The sequence below is a fragment of the Dysidea avara genome, chromosome 1, assembly GCF_963678975.1.
Source record: "Dysidea avara chromosome 1, odDysAvar1.4, whole genome shotgun sequence".
Lineage (NCBI taxonomy): Eukaryota > Metazoa > Porifera > Demospongiae > Dictyoceratida > Dysideidae > Dysidea > Dysidea avara.
The window spans coordinates 19,989,509-20,009,356 of NC_089272.1; the positions used below are offsets into that span (position 1 = coordinate 19,989,509).

The following is a 19,848-nucleotide window of genomic DNA, read 5'->3' on the forward strand; positions in this document are numbered from 1 at the left end:
TTCTTCTAGCTGATCTCTCTACAGGGAGATTTGTTTGTAGCTGAACTCTCTACATGATGGTTTCTTTGTAGCTGAACTCTCTACAAGATAACTTCTAGCTAATCTCTCTACAGGGAGATTTGTTTGTAGCTGATCTTTCTACAGGGTGATTTGTTTGAAGCTGAACTCTCTACAAGGTAACTTCTTCTAGCTGATCTCTCTACAGGGAGATTTGTTTGTAGCTGAACTCTCTACATGATGGTTTCTTTGTAGCTGAACTATCAACAAGGTAACTTCTTCTAGCTGATCTCTCTACAGGGTGATTTGTTTGTAGCTGAGCTCTTTACAGAATGGTTTCTATGTAGCTGAACTCTTTACAAGGTAACTTCTTCTAGCTGATGTCTCTACAGGGTCACTAGTTTGTAAATGAATTCTCTACATGGTGGTTTCTTTGTAACTGAACTCTCTACGAGGTAACTTCTTCTAGCTGATCTTTCTATAGGGTGACTTGTTTGTAAACGAATTCTCTACATGGTGGTTTCTTTGTATCTGAACTCTCTACATTGTGGTTTCTTTGTAGCTGAACTCTACAAGGTGATTTCTTCTAGCTGAATTATCTCTTTCTATAGTTGCATGAATTCCCTACAAGGTAACTTCTTCTAGCTGATCTCTCTACAGGGTGAATTGTTTGTGGCTGATCTCTCTACAGGGTGGCTTGTTTGTAGCTGATCTCTATACAGGTTACTTGTTTCTAGCTGATCTCTTGAATTCTCTTCGGGTGACTGCTCTATTAGGATGACTGCTCTATTAGGATGACTGCTCTATTAGAGTATCTCGATCTCACACTTGCTACACTAAGTTGGATTTCGTGTTATAACTCCGTGGTTTTAAGTCTGATTCTTCTACACCATTGAAGAGCCTTTCTAAGATGATAACTCCATCTGTACAGCGATTTTCAAAGCATTACCCCAAGCGGTTTACCTGGTAGGCGTGGCAAGCAGTCGTTTTTTATTAGCTAATCTCGATTGCGTAATTGTTACACACTGTTGGTTTTTTCGTTGTATCTTCCTGGTTTTTAGCTCGATTTCTTTCAAACCACAAAAGGTTTGAGGTTCAATAGTTAACCTATTCACCCAGCGATTTTCAGCTTCTTCCCATACGCGGTTTACCCTGTAGGCGTGACAACATATTGGTGTTAATTTTCGTGAATAATCGCTCATAACTCTTTGCCTGTTTATCGTATTCCAGCCAAAGTTGGTACCGAGATGCGCCTTTATATCCCCCTTCTGTGTGCCAAATTTCAAGGCAATCGGATATGGCGTGCGAGTTTTATAGCAGTTTTTGTAAGTGTGCGACAAGAAAAAGAAAAATAAGAAGAAGAAGAAGAAGAAGAAGAAAAAAAAAACGAAGAAACTGAGCCAATTTTTGAAGTCGCATATCTCGGGAACGCGCGAAGCGATTTCGCTCAAATTTGGAATGTGGAGTGCTGCAGTTGGGGGGCATGTCCACAGCAAAAATCGTCTTGTTTCATCAAGGAAGCACAGAGCTACGGAGGTGCGAAAATTGCGTTTTCTTTCTTCCTGTCAATATACTCACGGGTGTTACGCGCCGGCTTCTTGGGCCGCACGACACACTACCGTGTGTCTTGATTATACTGAAAATTTAGGCCTGTACCATTATGTCTGGTTTCCACAGATCCGGTCACATTTTATAAAGGATTGTAAAACGTTTGCGTGTTTGCTTACCAAAAATTTATTTACTGTACATGGCTAGTTTAGGCTTCACCATTAAGCATTAGGATAAAACCCTGGCTATCATTTTAATCCTTGTTACATCACAAGTAGAATGACATAAATTGCATGGTCAAAACACTCGAGGAATGAGTGTGCTGTTGGAGAAGAAAGAATCTACAGGGTTCCAATATCTGCCAGAATAAGTTTGCATGCCATGTAGCTGCAGATAAAGAGAGGTCTAGCTCCGTCACACACATTGATTACAATTACACATTCATTGTACAACAAGTACCTGTATATTATTGTTGTATCTTGATCAACTCTTGCACTTTCATTTCTGGCACATGTGAGGGCACATGTGAGGGCACATGAAATGTGTAGGAACAAACAGTGCTATAGCTTCTAAACCTGACAGTATACTGACTGCAAATACAACATCAAGGTGAATAGTCACATGTTTAATTATTTGTTGCACAGAAAACTTCACTGGTATAATATTTTCATGGCTTGAGCTGTCCGTGACAATATAACACATTAAATTTATTTTACAACTAACTTATCTTGGACGAAAATTTCCCAATATACATTATGTGGGTTTAAGGGATAAGGAAATAAATTTGGTTATACGTACCATTTTAGTGAGTGATCCATGCATTAGCAACTTATAAAATTCTTAAATTTGCTCCTTACATACGTACAAACTGTTGTTACACCGTAAAATGGTACATGGTAGCAGTGTTGCACCGATAATCAGATCGGTTATCGGAAAAACCATGATATCGGCTGTGTTTTTTGTATATCAGTATCGGATTGGCACCAAGATGAAAAAAGCAGCAGATACAGATATATGCTCATGTATACCAAATGATATTTACAAACACATTGAGTTGCCTTTTCCTACATTACAATTGTTATATACTGCTTCAGTGTACTGTCATGTGTTGTTGTAGCAATACTGCCACTATAAACAAGCTAAATTGGTCCTTCACAATCAAATTTCAAGTAAGAATTGTTACAAAATAGACGTGCTGTACTATATCGGATTGGCTACATTTATCGGCTTGAAAATATTATCCAATATCGGTTATCGGGGAATATCGGCAAAATCTCATATCGGTGCAACACTACATGGTAGTACAAGTACTGTACATTATTCATATATGTATATAGCATAATATTTGTGTGTTTCTTTCTTATAAAGCCTGCTGCACTGACACAGAAAAAGAACTAACATAGCACCAAGACTTCTGTGCAGCAACCAGTACAACTAACAGAATAGCATTAGTAACTTGACACCATATAGCCAATATATAATGTAGTGCATACAGTAGAATATACAGATAGTCTAAACATGCATTGATAGTTACTTCATTGGAATCAGCACATTGCACACATTTTTTATGCACGCCTATTATATATATTTTTTGTTAAATCAAGTAATGATAACGTGTACAAAAGGCATTTACATTTACTAATAAAACATCCAATCATTATAATAATGATGATAGTTTTTTTTATTTTACCCGGGCTTGATGGACTGCCCTTGCCTACCACCCCATTGCATCTTATGATGACATTTTTGTACCGAGAATGCACATATGAACATGTATACCATGCTGTTATACACTTGGCCATGACATTGGTAGCCACTGGACCTCTTCTGTTGACCATGGTATGTAGTTGTAAACAATCAGCAAAGACAGTTCTAAAATACCAGAACTGAATGCTCAGTGGAAGGCTACTACAGATGGTGACCAAAAGGAAATTGTGTAAGCCACCTCCAGGTCCTTTTCTCTCCCAAGCACAGCAATAAAGCTAGCACTGTTGGCCAAAAACACTATTTTCTAAAACTACTTGCAGTATAGTAGTTTACAAAGGGGGCTGTAACCTCCAGCTTATGGTACCAGAAAGTAATAACCACCTAAAACTATTGGAAACCCTTCCTCATGCTCTTGAATTCTTTTGCATTCATCAGTTGGACAAATAAGATTTCACAATTTTCACCATCTGTTTACACTTCAAATAAATTTCATAGTTTAATGGAAGCACAAAGGCAGCATTGAAAAATTACATGATATTCTCTACATTCATTAGGTACAGATTCCACTATTATCATTATCATTCTCTGCTCCGTTCAGCTATTCGAGGTGCACGTTCATCCATTGGTGCTTACACTAGGGCTCCTCCACCAATGTATATATCTAGTGCAAGTGGAGTCCCGCTTGTCAGAGTAACATGCTGACTGCGTTACTCTACTTGTCTCTTGTCTTGTTCAGTTGTCCAGCACATGCCTTTCTTTGTGCTGGTAATGCATCATTTTTGACATTCACATCATGGCAATCCACAAACTACTAATGCCGTTGACATACTAAAATTAGGCTGAAAATTTCCTGAAAGTCCACCCACATGTGCACATACCAACAATACCATTCCTCCCATCATTTTTGTGTCTTCTGATGTTAGACCATCATTTTAAAGACTTATCCATGAGGTCTTTTTATCAGGTATATCCTTTCACTGGACTCAAATTGTTTTAAATTATTGCTTTTTATATTATGGCCAGACTTAACCACAGAAACATTATTTTAAGAAAATATAAGTTAAAATTCACCACAAGACTTAAAACTTGCAAATTAATATTCACAAAACCTCAGTGTAGTTTGTCAAAGAGCACTTGCTTACTGCTAGCACTAGTACCATAATTTGCTTTTTTTCATTGTAAAATAATTTTCATATGCAAAACTTTTACGAAAATTTCATACATGGAAATTTTACACAAGATCGGACTACTCTAATAGAGCAGTCATTCATGTAAATCATACGAAAATATTTTTACAAGAAAATTTTTATCATGAAAAAATTTAGCATGGAAATAAAGCGAATTATGGTATAATATCCATAAAAGCACTCTACATGTGTAATGCCAAGAAGTACACCTGTATCTATCTTTTCAAGCTTTCTGTTGTAACATAAGTCCAGTCAATTTTGCACCATGTCCATGTGATATAAAATGGAATAATAATATCACTTACAAGGTAGCCAATTTAGCAGTCTGTATTATAAATGGCAGTCAGCATATATAGTGTAGATGCATTTTCTTACAAATATGTGTAACCTTACCTGCTTGTTGGATAGTCTGTACGTACAAATGCAATTCTATAGTAATAAGAATTCATCATTATTTTAAAGTACCAGACAGCTGTGGGGTATAACTACCATAGAAGCTTGAAAGTCAAACCATGGCTAGTCCATTAATACATTAGCATGACTAAATGCCATTTTGATGAGTTTGGTCTGACATGGTTATGACCAACTAAAGTTATTTGCCTTCCTGTTATATGTGTACATAAGTGTGTAACTACAAACCAAACCTGCAGCTGTATATGTGACTGGGCCTGTGAAAACTGGGAATGTAGGCACAAACTACAGTGCATGGTAGTGTCTAACTACTGGACAGAAATACTGGACTGATAGAGTGGGGTCACTAACTTACACATTCACAAAGGGACAAGTGAAGACAGTGTGTGTAGTGTGTATTTGTTTGCAGGCTAAAGAGTATGTCTGTTTATAGTGCATGTGTATGTATTTTATTTAATGTGATTTGTTTCTGCAGAATATCCAGGCAGTTTTGGAGATAATAGGCACCAGCTAGCCTGTAGTACTTGAGCACCTAAAGCGTAATGCCAACATCATAATGATTGTGCCACACTATAAAACCTTGTCTGTGAAATGCATTGGCTCACCATAAAATATCAATCTATTCTAATACAATAGTCAGTAACTCTAATAGAGCATGCAGGCAGGTAGTCATTTGACATCACTATCATTAAAGATTCATTTGAAACATTTGTTAATTTTAAACTGTTTCACCCTATAACAGCAGGGATAATAATTTGAGGTGATAAGACAGTGCTTATCATTAGATATCTTGTTTTTATAAGTTATTCAAACAGCTAGATTTTATGTAGGATATTTTGTAGCTAGATTGAGCTTGCAAAACTTCCCAACTAGCTAGTTAACAGAAATTCCAACCACTTTCAGGAAACCCCAACTGAAATTTTCACCGATTTGTTGGCAAGCAAATCAGCATGAGTACATCACTTTACATTGTTATAGTGGGGGCACAGCCTCCTCTCCCCAAACAATACAAGATTGAGATACTCTGATAGAGCAGTCAAAAGTAAATACTCTAATAGAACAGTCACTACATACAACATTATCTTCAATTGTTTAGCATAAAAATTGTATCTGCAGTACTATCCTATGGGTACACTTAGCCTGCTAGGAACATTACAAATGAAATGTTGAAATGTACATGGTCCTTTGTATGTTATTATTCTGTGGCAATTTACTTTACCTCATAACTGTAATACATTGTGTGTGTGTGTGTGCGTGCGTGCGTGCGTGCGTGCGTGCGTGCGTGCGTGCGTGCGTGCGTGCGTGCGTGCGTGCGTGCGTGCGTGCGTGCGTGCGTGCGTGCGTGCGTGCGTGCGTGCGTGCGTGCGTGCGTGCGTGATCATTAGGCATATAATTATATAGGTAGGTTAAATAGCTGAAGTTGACCATATACTCATTTTGTCATGTAGCATTTGACAATATGTAAAATTAAATCGTCATCAGCACCTGGAGGCTGTGTTCCCAGAACCCTGCATACTAGATCTATAGGAAACCCCCTTGGCACACCCTTGCTAGTATAGAGTTGGCATTATATTAGTTGTTATTTTCAATTATAAAACCCATACAAAAAATACTCTTCATCATCAATGGTATGGGGAAGACAATCGTGTAAATACCCAAACTTTCATTGATGGCCAACCAATAATTATATGATAGATTTCTACTTAAAAACATGTACAATAACCATACAGCAGAGTAGCACTGTACAGTAGTAGATTTGCACTTTAATTTTCTCCAACAAATACCCAAAACCAGCCACACAAACCTTCACATCAGTACTTGGCAGCATTGGTTAGTCCATAACCAAGCCCAAACATGCCTATGGATCAATTCAAAGAATTTAACAAAACAGGGCTTCCACACACATCCAGTTTATGATTTTGAAGCACCGTAACTCATTGTAGCAATATACAATCAGCTTCAAATTTTGACCTGTTATTTCACTATCCTATGAAAAAATTGTAGGTCAATAGCTTACTGAGTAGTTTAGTTACTAAGTCAGAAAATTGGATGTGTGTCATAGCCTTGTTTCATCAAATTTGGTCACAAATGATTTCTATCTATTTATTTTCTACTAACTGATAGTTCAGCCAAGCATAACTCAACTATGGTTAACACTGTGGGCTTGATTTCTCCAAGTTGATCTTGCTTAGAACCAAAACATTCCTTTTCAACACAGTACATGGACTTACCCCCTTATGTGTGAAACTGTATTCCATGAAATACAGAATGACTGAAATTTGCATTCTGGTTTATTAATTACTACTTATATGCTCCTCACCTTGTAGCAATTCCACCAAGAATGCAGTTGCGATGCAGCAATAAAGGCGACCTTTAAATGTGACAGAACTTTGGAAAATCACCCATATGGGTGCATTTGGCACCTAAAATATTTAATGATTAGATTACAAACTTCGTAGTGCAAATCTACTTGTTGATGGTTTTAAGCCATTCTCAATACCTTAAATTACAAGAAAACTCTTGAAATATTTTTAGAACTGTTTTCTGCTCTTATTAGCAGCCCACTGAAAATGAAAATTCTAATTATTTCATGCATGCCCATATGGGTGATTTTCCAAAATTCAGTCACAAATAGGATGTGCACAAAACTATCCACTCCAGAACAATCTAAACTGAACTACTTTGTAATACACTTCACTGCACAATTGTTACCAAACCATACGTTCCATCTCAGATATATAGAACCTATAATATGGTTTTGTAGTGATTGTATAATAGAATAGCAAGTAGCTATGTTAGGTTGTTCTAGATTTGTATGCATCCTATTCAATTATCTCCTTTTATTGTTCAACCATTAAAATTGCATTCTCAGCAGAGTTACTAAAAGACGATGACTATGGAGAATATAAATAGTAGTAAACTGTTTAAAATATAAATTTACTTTTTCATTATTCCTTATTTCATGGAATACAGCTTCTCCACTACCGCATACTTAGGTGTAGGTGTGCAGTAATGCATCGTGACTTCAGTGCTGGCCACTGATATGAGATTTATCCATAACTTTTGTGGTGATTGGATTATTGTTGAGGTGCCACTCGTACTGTTCTTCATTTGTAATGCTGTGGAACATAGCTGAAAAACGAAGTGGAATGGCACTTTACTGTTCAATACAAATATACACATAGGCAAGGCACATGTTTGGTAGCAATTTTGTAGTGACTAGTTTGGTTTCAGAGGAACTTCTCACACTGTTCTTAATTTGTAATGCTACACAATGGATGGAACACAACTAAAACAAAGCAGAATGTAGCCACATTGCTTTTAGTAAATGATAGTCAAGAAGCTTGCTTAATATTTATAATGCGCCAGTAATACTAGCCCAGTATAGTTGTTTTCCCTTCTCCAACACATCTTTTTGGCAAAACTAGAAGAATATTATTTTAAAACAAAAAGGTAAAGAATATAATAACCTACAGAAAAGAAACCTGTGGAGACCTATAACATGCCCAGGCTTCAATGGGCAGGCATATGGCCCTCAGCAACAACAAGATCAACTGCTGGAGGCACACAGGATCAAGACTGTGATCCCTGGCGCACATGCTTGAAGAACAAAGTAAGAACCCAAACTACAACTGAGCCATGCATCCCATAACCATAGAATAAAGGGAGCCAAGTGGACAAGATGGTGGTAGCTTCTCTTTTCATGCCACCAGATGTGGAAAATACAAGGGTGGTAAACTTTTGTGCTCCACTTCCTGCACACACTCCTAATAGGCATGGTACTTCTCCGGTTCGTGCTTTCAAAAAGTAACAGCCAGTATTAGCAGGTCATTTGGAAGCTGCTGAACAGTTTTAAAACTAACATATATATATATATCCACACAAAAACAGCCAAGCTGTGAAAAAAATGGTGCGGCCTTAAAAAGCCTGGGTGAAAAAAGTTGTGAAATCAAAGGTGGCGGCCAAGAAATGGCTGCAATGATGTTAATGCTAATAAATTTTAACAATGCACACAGCCATTATTAAAATTTTTAGCATTGACATCATTGCAGCCATTTCTTGGCTGCCACCTTTGATTACACAACTTTTTTCACCCAGGCTTTTTAAGGCCGCACCATTTTTTCACAGCTTGGCTGTTTTTGTGTGGATTTCACTCCTTTTTGTACTTTACAAGGCCCCAAAACCAGCCTATGGCTGACTTTGAGGTTTGTCTTTACTCACATTTCTTCTTTTCTATGTAGATACAATGATGATTATTGAAGACAGACTTATAAATGTATTTCATTGCATGATTTAATTCAATATTTGATAATATTATTGTAATACTCTAATAGAGTGCACATTTTTTTGAGGACTTCTAATAGAACATACATAGAATGTTCTAGAACAGTCTAGAACTTCTATTGGTAGATCTATGAAATTACAAACGTTTGACTATAAGCAGATTTCAACTAGAAATTTCATTTATAAAGCAGAAATTAAGTAAGGTGATCAGTCAAGGTAGCAGTGGTTCAGTGGTTAAGGATGGAGGTGTTAGGTATGGAGGTCCCTGGTTCGAACTCTGGTAAGTTGTTTTTTTCGACATTTTTTGCACATCTTTTTTACCCCGTGGTGACTGCTCTATTAGAGTATCTCGATCCCGCGATTTTACACTTGCTTAGTTTTTGCTTTATAACTTGGTCGCTGTAACTCTATTGCTATTCAAACTATCAAAAGGCACTGCTACGATGATCAGCCTATCTACACACCAATTTTCAAGTTATTTCTATGCTTGGTTTACCCTGTAGCTGTGACAGAAGTTTGATCTGTTTTTACGTGAATAGAGCGTTTTCATTTCCATGGTAACGAATAATGACGTAAAGGGCACACCTACGGTCGCCATATTGTTGAACCACGTTGCGGTAGTGATTGTTGTTTTTACAACGTTTGTATTGTGAATACAATGGTTAACTGTGCTATTGTTGGCTGTTCTAGTGACAGTAGCAAGCCTGGAAGGAACAATTGCTCGTTTCACAAGCTACCAACCATAATCAAGGACCTCAAATGGTGGAAATAACGACGGAAAGGAGAAGAGTTTGGTTATCAGTCATCTCTAGAGACGATTTGCCATGTTTAGAAAATGTTTATGTTTGCAGTAATCGTTTTGAAAGCGGTAAGTGCTACAAATGTGCACAAGTATCAGAGGAAGATATTGTTGCCTCTTCCAGTCAGTGTTGTTGCACAAGTATCAAAGGAAGATACTGGCCGTGTGTTTGTTAATGATGCCATCATGGTACTCGAACTGATCAAGGAGTGTTGTGTCACAGTAAAATGGTGCAAACAACTCCACCTCAGACTTGTGATGTTGGGGTTCAGACAGATGACTGGAATTTTTTCAATGAGAAGGTTTTTTTGTCAGATGATTCCAAGGTACATTACTACACTGGGCTGACCAAGTGCGCACTGCTGCTGTCAACATTTGAGTTTGTGATGAAGCCCTTTTGTAATGGAGAGAAACGAGCATTCTACTGGCGTTCATTCCTCATAGTTCTTTTAAAGTTGAGGCTTAATCTGGAACTGCAAGACCTAGCATATAGATTGAATGTATCACTAGCTACTGTGTCACGTTCATTCCATGCAACACTAGAGGTTATGATGGTACGTTTGCAGTGGCTTATAAAATGGCCAGAGAAGGAGCAGCTGTGGAAAACTATGCCAAACTGCTTTCGTGCCTGCTATGGAACTAAGGTAGTGGCAATTGTTGACTGTTATGAGATAAAGATTGAAACACCATCTCATTTAGTAGCTAAGTCAGCAACATGGTCGCAATATAAACATGCTAACACTGCTAAAGTGTTCATCTCAATGTGTCCACAAGGAGTAACTACCTTTGTTTCATGTGCCTGGGGAGGAAGAGTAAGTGATAAACACTTGACTGTCAACTGTGGCTTTCTTTCAAAATTATTGCCGGGAGACATTGTCCTTGCTGACCGCGGTTTTGACATTGATGAGGATGTTGCCAGAATGCAGGCAACTTTACAAATACCCGCATTCACACGTGGATGTGTGCAGTTGTCTCCACAAGATCTTGAGAAAACTCGCCAACTGGCAAATGTCTGTATACACATTGAGAGGGTGATAGGTGCTATGAGGCAGAGATACTCTATTCTGATGAGTTGTATCCCCATAGACTTTGTGAAACCTAAGGCAAATGGAGAAAAAGCTACTATAGACAAAATTATAATTATTTGTTCAGCATTAAATAATTTATGTAGTAAATCTGTAGTTCCTAATAATTAATTTCATTACATGACAAATACTGTAATTGTACATTAATATAATAACATTATTTCTTTTGCTTCTTCTGTGTAAATTGAAGCAACTTACAACAGTTTGCACAATACCACTTGTTGGTACGTGGAGGATTCTTCAAGATTAAGGCATGAGAGGTGGAACCATTGAATATTCTCACAATCATCATGGTCACATCCAACCATCTCACCGCCCTTGTCTTCCTTGCAGTAAGTGTAAGTATCACTAACAGCTGAAGCTGCTGCAGTCTGTGCTGGTATAACTTGTTCTCGAGAATGCCATTTTTCCAGCAGTTCTGGAAGAATACATAATTCAAAAAAATGAGAACTTTTGTCAACTATGTCTTTGATCAGGTGTTCATCTCAAAATATTCTCTGGATTGAGATGCTTGCATTACCATCACGAAAAGTCGCAACTACAAAATCAGCAGAACACACAAAGAGCTGAGTCTGTACTTGATAGTAGTACATGTGTGTTTTCAAAAGGTTACCATCATCTTGAATGTAGGGAGCTGATGATGGTTGAACATCACGAACGCAATAAGGGTACTTGACTTCCAGTACCCCTATTCCAGTGCAGCATTCACACTGGATATTACCATCCGGACTAGCCCCAATGAAGGGATATGTGATGCTAATAATAAGCCCACTTTCCTTGCAAACAAAGCCAGAGTGAACATCTTTCATGTGCTGACCTTGCTGAAGTCTCGTGTTCACACCCCCACTTAGTAGCCTTAGAGGAGAAATTATTTATCTCTGGATAACAAATTCGTCGAATCAGGCAATGAGTCATTGTATAAATGTGCTCCCCTTTTCCTGTTGCAGCTAATAGAACCTTTAGGCTTCGTAAATGTTATGTCCATTATTCGAGTATAAGGTATCGTTTCCACTAAGCGCAGCTCCTTCCACACACAACCTATCTGTGTACAAGTTGTGGAAACCCGTGATGCCGATTCAAGATAAAATAAAATAGCTGCAACATGGGAACAAACTTCACCAAAGCCTGCCATGCAGGTGCAGTGACGTGCCTCAACTGTGCCATCATGCTCACATGTCACCCAAGTGTTCACTGGTGGATCATTAGCACGCTGGGAGTGTCTCAACTATAGTACATATAAGTGAAGTGATTGCATGTGTAGCTAAAATTTACCTTTGCTACTGCAGCAAACTTTTTGTCAAATCGTTTTGAACCCAGGTAGTTCACGAATAAGTATTTGTACGCATCAAGACTTTTATGAGCTTTAAACCATTGTGAAGTACAAAAGCTGAGTCCCAGGACCAAGTAGTTGAAGATATCTGTGTTCGTGACAGGTGGAAAAACGCCTTTCATCAATTCAGAGAGTAGAATCAAATACGGGTCTTGAATTCCAGATAGTTCCTCGAGGTACCTCCTCTTATTACTGATAGACAACTCCCGAGCATAGTCACTTAATGGCAATTCATCAGCCGCCATATCCTTAATCACGATCCAGTTCCGGTTCAACAATATGGCGACCGTGGGTGTGCCCTATACGTCATCATTCGTTACCATGGAAATGAAAACGCTCTATAAACGTCCATAACTCCTTGAATACTACTCAGACTTACAACAAACTTGGTACGTGAATCCACCGTTACACGTTCTTAATTTGTGCCAAAGATCGAGGCAATCGAGTTACACGTTTGCATTTTATAGCAATTTTTGCAAAGTGTGCGAAAAGAAATCGAAGCCCCCGTAGCCCCCCGTACGACATAAGAAGAAAAAAACGAAGAAATTAAAACGAAATTTTGGACGCCCATATCTCGCAAATGGCTGTTGCAAATTTAATCTAATTTGCTGTGTGGCGTACCCTACTTGGGGGACAGCTATAATGCAAAAATAGTGTGTTTTGGAGAAGAGGCCATGGAGCTATGCATGCGTGAAAAAGCTGTTTTCTTTCTTCCTGTAAATATACTCACGGTGTGGTCGCCGGCTTTCTTGGCCGCACGACACACTACCGTGTGTCTTGACCCTACCTGGGGGACAGCTATAATGCAAAAATAGTGTGCTTTGGAGAAGAGGCCATGGAGCTATGCATGCGTGAAAAAGCTGTGTTCTTTCTTCCTGTAAATATACTCACGGTGTGGTCGCCGGCTTTCTTGGCCGCACGACACACTACCGTGTGTCTTGACCCTACCTGGGGGACAGCTATAATGCAAAAATAGTGTGCTTTGGAGAAGAGGCCATGGAGCTATGCATGCGTGAAAAAGCTGTGTTCTTTCTTCCTGTAAATATACTCACGGTGTGGTCGCCGGCTTTCTTGGCCGCACGACACACTACCGTGTGTCTTGATATATAGGTATCAAAAAGGTGTGACAGTGTAAAAACCTCTGATAGGAAGTCCTAATATTCACATATGAATCTTGAATGGATGAATGATGATGCATTATCTCTCCAAACAAAGGGTACAAACAAGGCTCAAGTTGGATATTTTGACGTACAGTACTTCAGACAACAAACTAGCAGTCAAATCCATAATTTTATTGTGCTGGATAAGTGCATGTGAGCAGCATACCTTAAACAAACAGCATCAGTGAACTGACCATTGTGGAGTGTAAAACCGTACTGCTCTAAGGAGAGAGAAGAAAGCCAAGAAGAAGACCCTTTCTCAACATAACATTCAGTGGCAGAGGACAACTGAAATTTGATGCAGTATGCCATTGTACATGTGTTTCACAAAGTACTAACAAACAAGCGTAAGGAAAACTTGAAATTTAAGAAACAAAGGTAAGTCATCTATACCTGCACGCAGCTATACTAGTGTACATTTAATTCAGATCATGACTATATTTGTAGGCTGTATATGACTGAAGTCGTAATTATATATGCACTAGTAAGGCTGCATACAGGTGTAGTTGACTTCCCCTGTTTCATTGTTTTTTATTTTAATGATCCCTATATACTCAAATGTAGTTTTTTTTGTACAGACAGATGCATACAATTATGTAGTACACGCACACTATAAAATATTTTTAAAAACCTACAGCAAGTTTCAGAAATACAATACTCACATTGGCTTAAATATTTAAACAAATTATTTATCCTTAGCATATGTATGCATTAAGTTTGTCTCAGCCACTACTAGAACATCATGGCATCATGATTAGTGAGAGTAGCTTGATCATCGTCAACATATACATCATCCTCAGTGATAAAGGATGTATCTTGATGGTCAGTACTAAACCCACTGACAATCACTCCAAGATCTAACAAGAAAATATGCATATGATTTTATTTCCTACGATATAATAATTATAAAGACTAGTTTTCTAATAAGCTGCCCTTTAGGTAAGAGTAGTGCTTGTGGTAGAGCGGTACTACTGAATTGAAACAGACAGCCTGTAGCTGATTATACACTGGAAAGTAAGAAATAGTATGTACTTATAAAGTCGATCCTTCATATTGTGACAATCAATCATGTTATATATGGATAATATGTGTGTTTCATGTATCTGAAAAACTAGTAATGACATGTACACATGTAACTTACTAGATTGAAGGGTACTGATTTTGGGAGAATACAGCTGGTTTGATAAAAACTGTACATCATTAGTATCCTATAACATACACAAATACGATGTTATTTGTATTAACAGTGGATGGTAAATTAATATCACATACACAAGTGCTTTGAGTGATATACACATGTAGTACCCAAGGGTGTGCTAGGCATGAGGGCAGAGTGCATATCAAAGCACAAGTAACTGGGTTGTACATTCAACTTTGAATGAAATTACCAAAGAAAGGTTTATCTTTGTGCTCTTACCACAACATTAGTTACCTTAGTTCAAAAATCAATGTGGTATTTATTCAGACTTGACCACTACTCGACACTCAAAAATGATATTTAAGCTCATAATTTGAAAACAATTGTAACACTGCTTAAGTGTGGCTACTATTGAAGGTGTGACATTTAACGAACATATATTATGTTGTATATTTTGTTTGAGCCTCCATAATAAAGGCAGTCTACATACTAGGAGCACTAAGTTCTGAACAGAACGTTGAGGTAAGAAAAAGTCTGTACCAAAACCACATTTCACACTGATACCCACATCTGATATTTATTGTCATTTTCCAAGATAGCATTTTCTGGTAAATCAATATATAGACACAAATGATACTTGAACACTATAACTGATACCTGTGACTATTTACAACATGCTTTGACACCATAGAGACTTGTCTATTTTGTTATTACAAAAAAGTAGGATATGATTGGTGCCTGCTATGTCCAGTTGATTTGTAAAAAAACAAAATTTTTGATAGTTGACACAAGCTGTCAACATTTTAACTGATATTTTCATGACAGTAAGTGACATATACTACGTATATGTCTACAAGTGGATACATAGTATAATTATATGTTTACAGTTGGAAGAGCTATTAGCAATACTGTTTGGCTGTGTGAGATGTAGCCACAACAATATTAAGTACAATAACCAGTACTTGAGTCAAACTCTCTACTACTTGATAAAGGTATCTTTATCTTTTGCAGCAGTGATAGAAAAAGATATCATCTATACGTTTTATTTTTGTAGTGTTATAGTCAATAGCTGCAGTATTTAAGGCAGTAAGCCACAAGTACACATGGAAACTTTGAACCTTAACTTAAGCAGATATGCATGGCTAGTTGTATATAGTTAGTAGTGTATAAACTTGAAGTTTTGAGTAAACAGTTTTGTACAAACTTTGTAGCTTATACTCACTGTAAAATGTTAGTGAATTACATCTCCTTATCTACACATAAGATGACACACAAGTGTATTTTATGGATTTAGAAACAGATGTACCATTTATTCAATCAGTAAAAATAGCTTTCTACTCAATGAATGTGTGTATGTGTGTGTGTGCAGCACATGCATGGGTGTGTGGAATAAATTGTTGATATGTTGTGTACACGTGTATAGTACCTTTGTAGCTGCTGGTACCTCACTCTTCGGCTTTGCTTTCTTGAAATACTCCTGAATACTGCTGATAACCTGTCAATTATACATTATATCACAGTACTTGTTGATAGATATGGGCAGTATTACTACCAGGTACTCGCTTAAAGAAAAAAAGACTGCATTTGTAATATTGTACAGCAATGAAACAATAAATGATCACAAGCTATGGATTTGATACAAGTACGTCTGTTCATTTAGAGTTGTACATTTTACATAAATGTGTAGCACAATGCATAGGTACATTAATTTTATACATCTATCTAGTAAACACAAACACGAACATATCATACAGTACAATAGTACTGTATAGTAAGGACCACAAAGGAGTGGGTGTGGCCCATGAAAAAAATCAACCAACAACCAGCCTCACTTCTCATTGACAACAATGAGGCAGTATTGGTTTGGAAAAACTAAGCCCAAGCAAGTCTTCAGCTCGACCTGAAACACTTTCAACAAGTTGCTATGGAATTTAAAAAATATATATTTAATGGAATTTTCTACTGACTGACTGAGTAACTGACTGATGCCTTCAGAAAAGTGTAACTCGATAACAGCTAAGGTCATGGGTTTGACTTTTTCACTGTCTGACATCGCTTCAGTCCGAGAGGTGCCTTTTGGCATACCGCAGTACATACAATATTCTTCATGGACTTACCAGTGTCCTCTTTTATGTTTGCTGACAGTGAAAAGTGTCAATTTGGTGGTAACACATGATGGCTTCCCTTTGTAACAGAAATCGTCCGTAGTTTCATAGTAGCTATTTTGATTGCAGAGGTGCTTTTTGAACAGTTCTTGATTCGTACTGCTGTGTAACGGGTTGAAAATACATAGCTGACAACGAAGCATAGTGAATACTTCACTTTTCAGACAATAATAACTGGAGTGTACCCATTTCTTTCTTTTGGTGTAGTATGCATGAATTCAGGAGTGCTTTTAGAACAGTTTTTGATTTGTAATATTGTGTAATGGGTCTAACATAGCTGACAATGAGCATAATGGATACTTCATGATAATTGATAGAGCTGGGGTGTGTAGCGCCATTCTTTCGCAGTACGCATTTGTTCACCAGTCCTAATAATAATTATTTACAAAAAAAAATTAACAAACAAGTACACAAAAAAAATTGGAATTTCCAACTAGAGTAGAGACCATAGCACATCAATAAAAAGTACTGAAACAAGCTGTAGTGCGAGATATTAAATCACAGTAAAACAATAAGAAGTGTTATGTCCCTACTGTACATTTCCATTGTGGTGTCTTGAGCACAGTAGGGATATAACACTTCTTATTGTTTTACTGTGATTTAATATCACGCACTACTCCAGCTTGTTTCAGTACTTTTTAACAATGTACAATGGTCCCTACTCTAGTTGAAAATTCCAAATTTTTTGTATACTTGTAATACGTGGTTCTAATTGCATAACACATAATATATGTAAATGACTATACAACTACATAATGCCTACCTCCTTGTTCCTCACAACATGGAAAAAGAATATTGCAAATCCCTACAGGAGATCAGAATAGTAAAGCTATATGTGATGGCACTAAATATGATAAAAGTGTGTGATACAAACAATGACATGTTTCTTGATTGGATTGAACTATGTAAAACAGTCACAATTAAAGCTGAAACCTGTGCTAAAAATTTATCTCTATACTATAGCTACAGTATACTTGAATTTAAACATAATATTTGTACAGACTTCAATTCATTTACAATGTCACTAATCAAAGTTTATTTATTTCATGGGCTTAATGCTTCACAGGTTTGGAGCATAGTTGACATACAGATGACCATAGCTATACAACTACAATGATTTTGTCAACTGTATAGAAGTTGTCATAATAAGTTTTCAGATATTCAATGGTACCTTTTATATCACTCACTTGCATTGAATTCACTATTGTGAAAATCCATGCCAGTGCCTCTGATTCACTGTTAACCAGAAACAATAGTCCCAATATCCAGGTGCATCCGAGTAATGGTAGAAGGGCTAAGATACTTAGTAATATGGCCCTAAAAGTACAAAGACACATAAATACTTGTGCCAACTACAATAGTGCTAACAAATTTTTGTAGCAAATGTTCAATTATTAAATAGTATGACTTTTTTTTATTCACATAGTACAACAACAGTACTTTTATAGTGGCTCATTTATATGGCTACCAGTTGATGGTTTTTGTGCTAACAGAATTTTCTCAAAAGTTCACATAAAACCTATAGTATAATCTGCCACTTGTATAAATACATGTTGTCAGTTGTATAGCTTAAGAATACGGTAGATTACAAACCAAGTACATGTTATACTGCAGTAGAGATAAGGTCATCATACCGTGCTGTTTCAAATCTGGATTTCTCTGCAGCATTCATTTTAAACTTCATTTTCCGTGATTTATAGACTTTAATCACAGCAGCAGCTAAAAAGAATACATTGACCTGCAGAATATATATATAATAATCAGTCTCTATTTCTCATGATTACATACCAGATTAATCAATGCCATTGGAGCAGTAAATGCCCAAATAGCACCATCATCATTGGAAATCCAACACCTGAGAGATAATCAATGATCTGTACATTTACAGTAGACATGACTGATTAATCATTGAAAACATTGCAATTTTTTAGCCAGTGAGTAATTAATGGTAACACGACATTGTCACATGATTTGACTCAGACTATTACATAATACACATTTTATAGTGTTAACACTTACGCCAGTTTTTTGCCATCCACAGATATTCCGTAGTGCTCATATGAAAGTCCAGCTGACAATGCCACTATTGGTATAGGAAGACCTGTGTATAGCATTAGAGTAGAATTATTAAGCACCATTTAGTAGCTAACTAACCCCATCCAAGTAGTAGAAAGAATTTCATACGTTGGAAGAAACCATGGTAGAACACTGTCACAAACATTGCAAATATTATTATTCCTTCACAGAGTGTCCATGAGAAAACAGCAAGGAAAAAGTAGTGTAGCAGGGTTGTGACAAGTATGCAAGCCACCTATGAGGTATAATAGAGATACATATAAAGCTGTATATCAAGACAAATGATAGTTGTACATTGTGCTGCCACAGGAAGATGGTGTGGGTGCACAACAGAGAAGTGTGTACTATACAGGAACCAAGTAACACAGTTTTCATGTATTCGTAACTGAGATATGCATAGGCATAAACAAAAACAATTGTTGCTATTAAAATTTCTTTGAGGTGGGGTTAAATCAGTTCAGCCATCTCTTAGATACACTTCCTCAAAGTTCATACATATTATCATGGATATACAGACAAATACCTGGGATTGGAATCATCTCACATAAGCCAATTAACTTTAATACAAATGCATTCGCTGGATCATTGTCGCTCCCTTCAAAAAAGGAGGGATAGTAAAATACACACCTAACAATGTGTTTCTATAAAATGTCAATAAGTAGCTTAGTTGTTAGTAAGCCTTTCTCGTGAAAGGGTTGGTTAATTAGTGGCTGGGCCTGGTTTGTGGGTATGCGACTGGTCGAAGCGTAAGCACCATTACTGGAGAAACCAAACCTATAACGCACGGCAACTCAATTATAGTGTTTTAGGAAGTAGTCACAAGAGTAGAACTAGTCTTCTGCATCATAAATTCGAAGATATTGCTACGTACTTTCAGTAACAATAATCTGGCACAAATAAAAACTGGATGATTCCAATCCCATGCAAGTATACTTATCTGTATATCTATGATATTATCTTC

The 19,848-nt window shown here is 37.1% G+C and overlaps 3 protein-coding genes across 5 annotated transcripts in view; 2 read left to right on the forward strand and 1 right to left on the reverse strand.

Moving 5' to 3' along the window:
* Positions 1-3,171, forward strand: part of LOC136258570 (uncharacterized) — a 54,932-nt gene extending 51,761 nt beyond the window's left edge. For all 3 annotated transcript variants that reach the window (XM_066051895.1, XM_066051915.1, XM_066051905.1), the window contains exon 13: positions 2,914-3,171. In XM_066051895.1, coding sequence (XP_065907967.1) covers positions 2,914-2,943 — 30 coding nt within the window. In that variant the 3' untranslated portion in view covers positions 2,944-3,171. The remainder of the gene's footprint in view (positions 1-2,913) is intronic.
* A 6,989-nt stretch (positions 3,172-10,160) lies between these two features.
* On the forward strand, positions 10,161-11,129 carry LOC136266368 (uncharacterized). Its single transcript, XM_066061413.1, has one exon. It carries the CDS (start codon positions 10,161-10,163, stop codon positions 11,127-11,129), a length of 969 nt encoding a protein of 322 aa, XP_065917485.1.
* A 2,903-nt stretch (positions 11,130-14,032) lies between these two features.
* Positions 14,033-19,848, reverse strand: part of LOC136266458 (uncharacterized) — a 95,443-nt gene continuing 89,627 nt past the window's right edge. The window contains exons 55-63 of the mRNA XM_066061505.1: positions 18,966-19,122; positions 18,831-18,912; positions 18,600-18,666; positions 18,446-18,549; positions 17,999-18,128; positions 17,575-17,616; positions 16,073-16,141; positions 14,650-14,716; positions 14,033-14,365 (exon numbers count right to left, since the gene is read on the reverse strand). Of these exons, the coding sequence (XP_065917577.1) occupies positions 14,241-14,365; positions 14,650-14,716; positions 16,073-16,141; positions 17,575-17,616; positions 17,999-18,128; positions 18,446-18,549; positions 18,600-18,666; positions 18,831-18,912; positions 18,966-19,122 (843 nt within the window). The 3' untranslated portion in view covers positions 14,033-14,240. The remainder of the gene's footprint in view (positions 14,366-14,649; positions 14,717-16,072; positions 16,142-17,574; positions 17,617-17,998; positions 18,129-18,445; positions 18,550-18,599; positions 18,667-18,830; positions 18,913-18,965; positions 19,123-19,848) is intronic.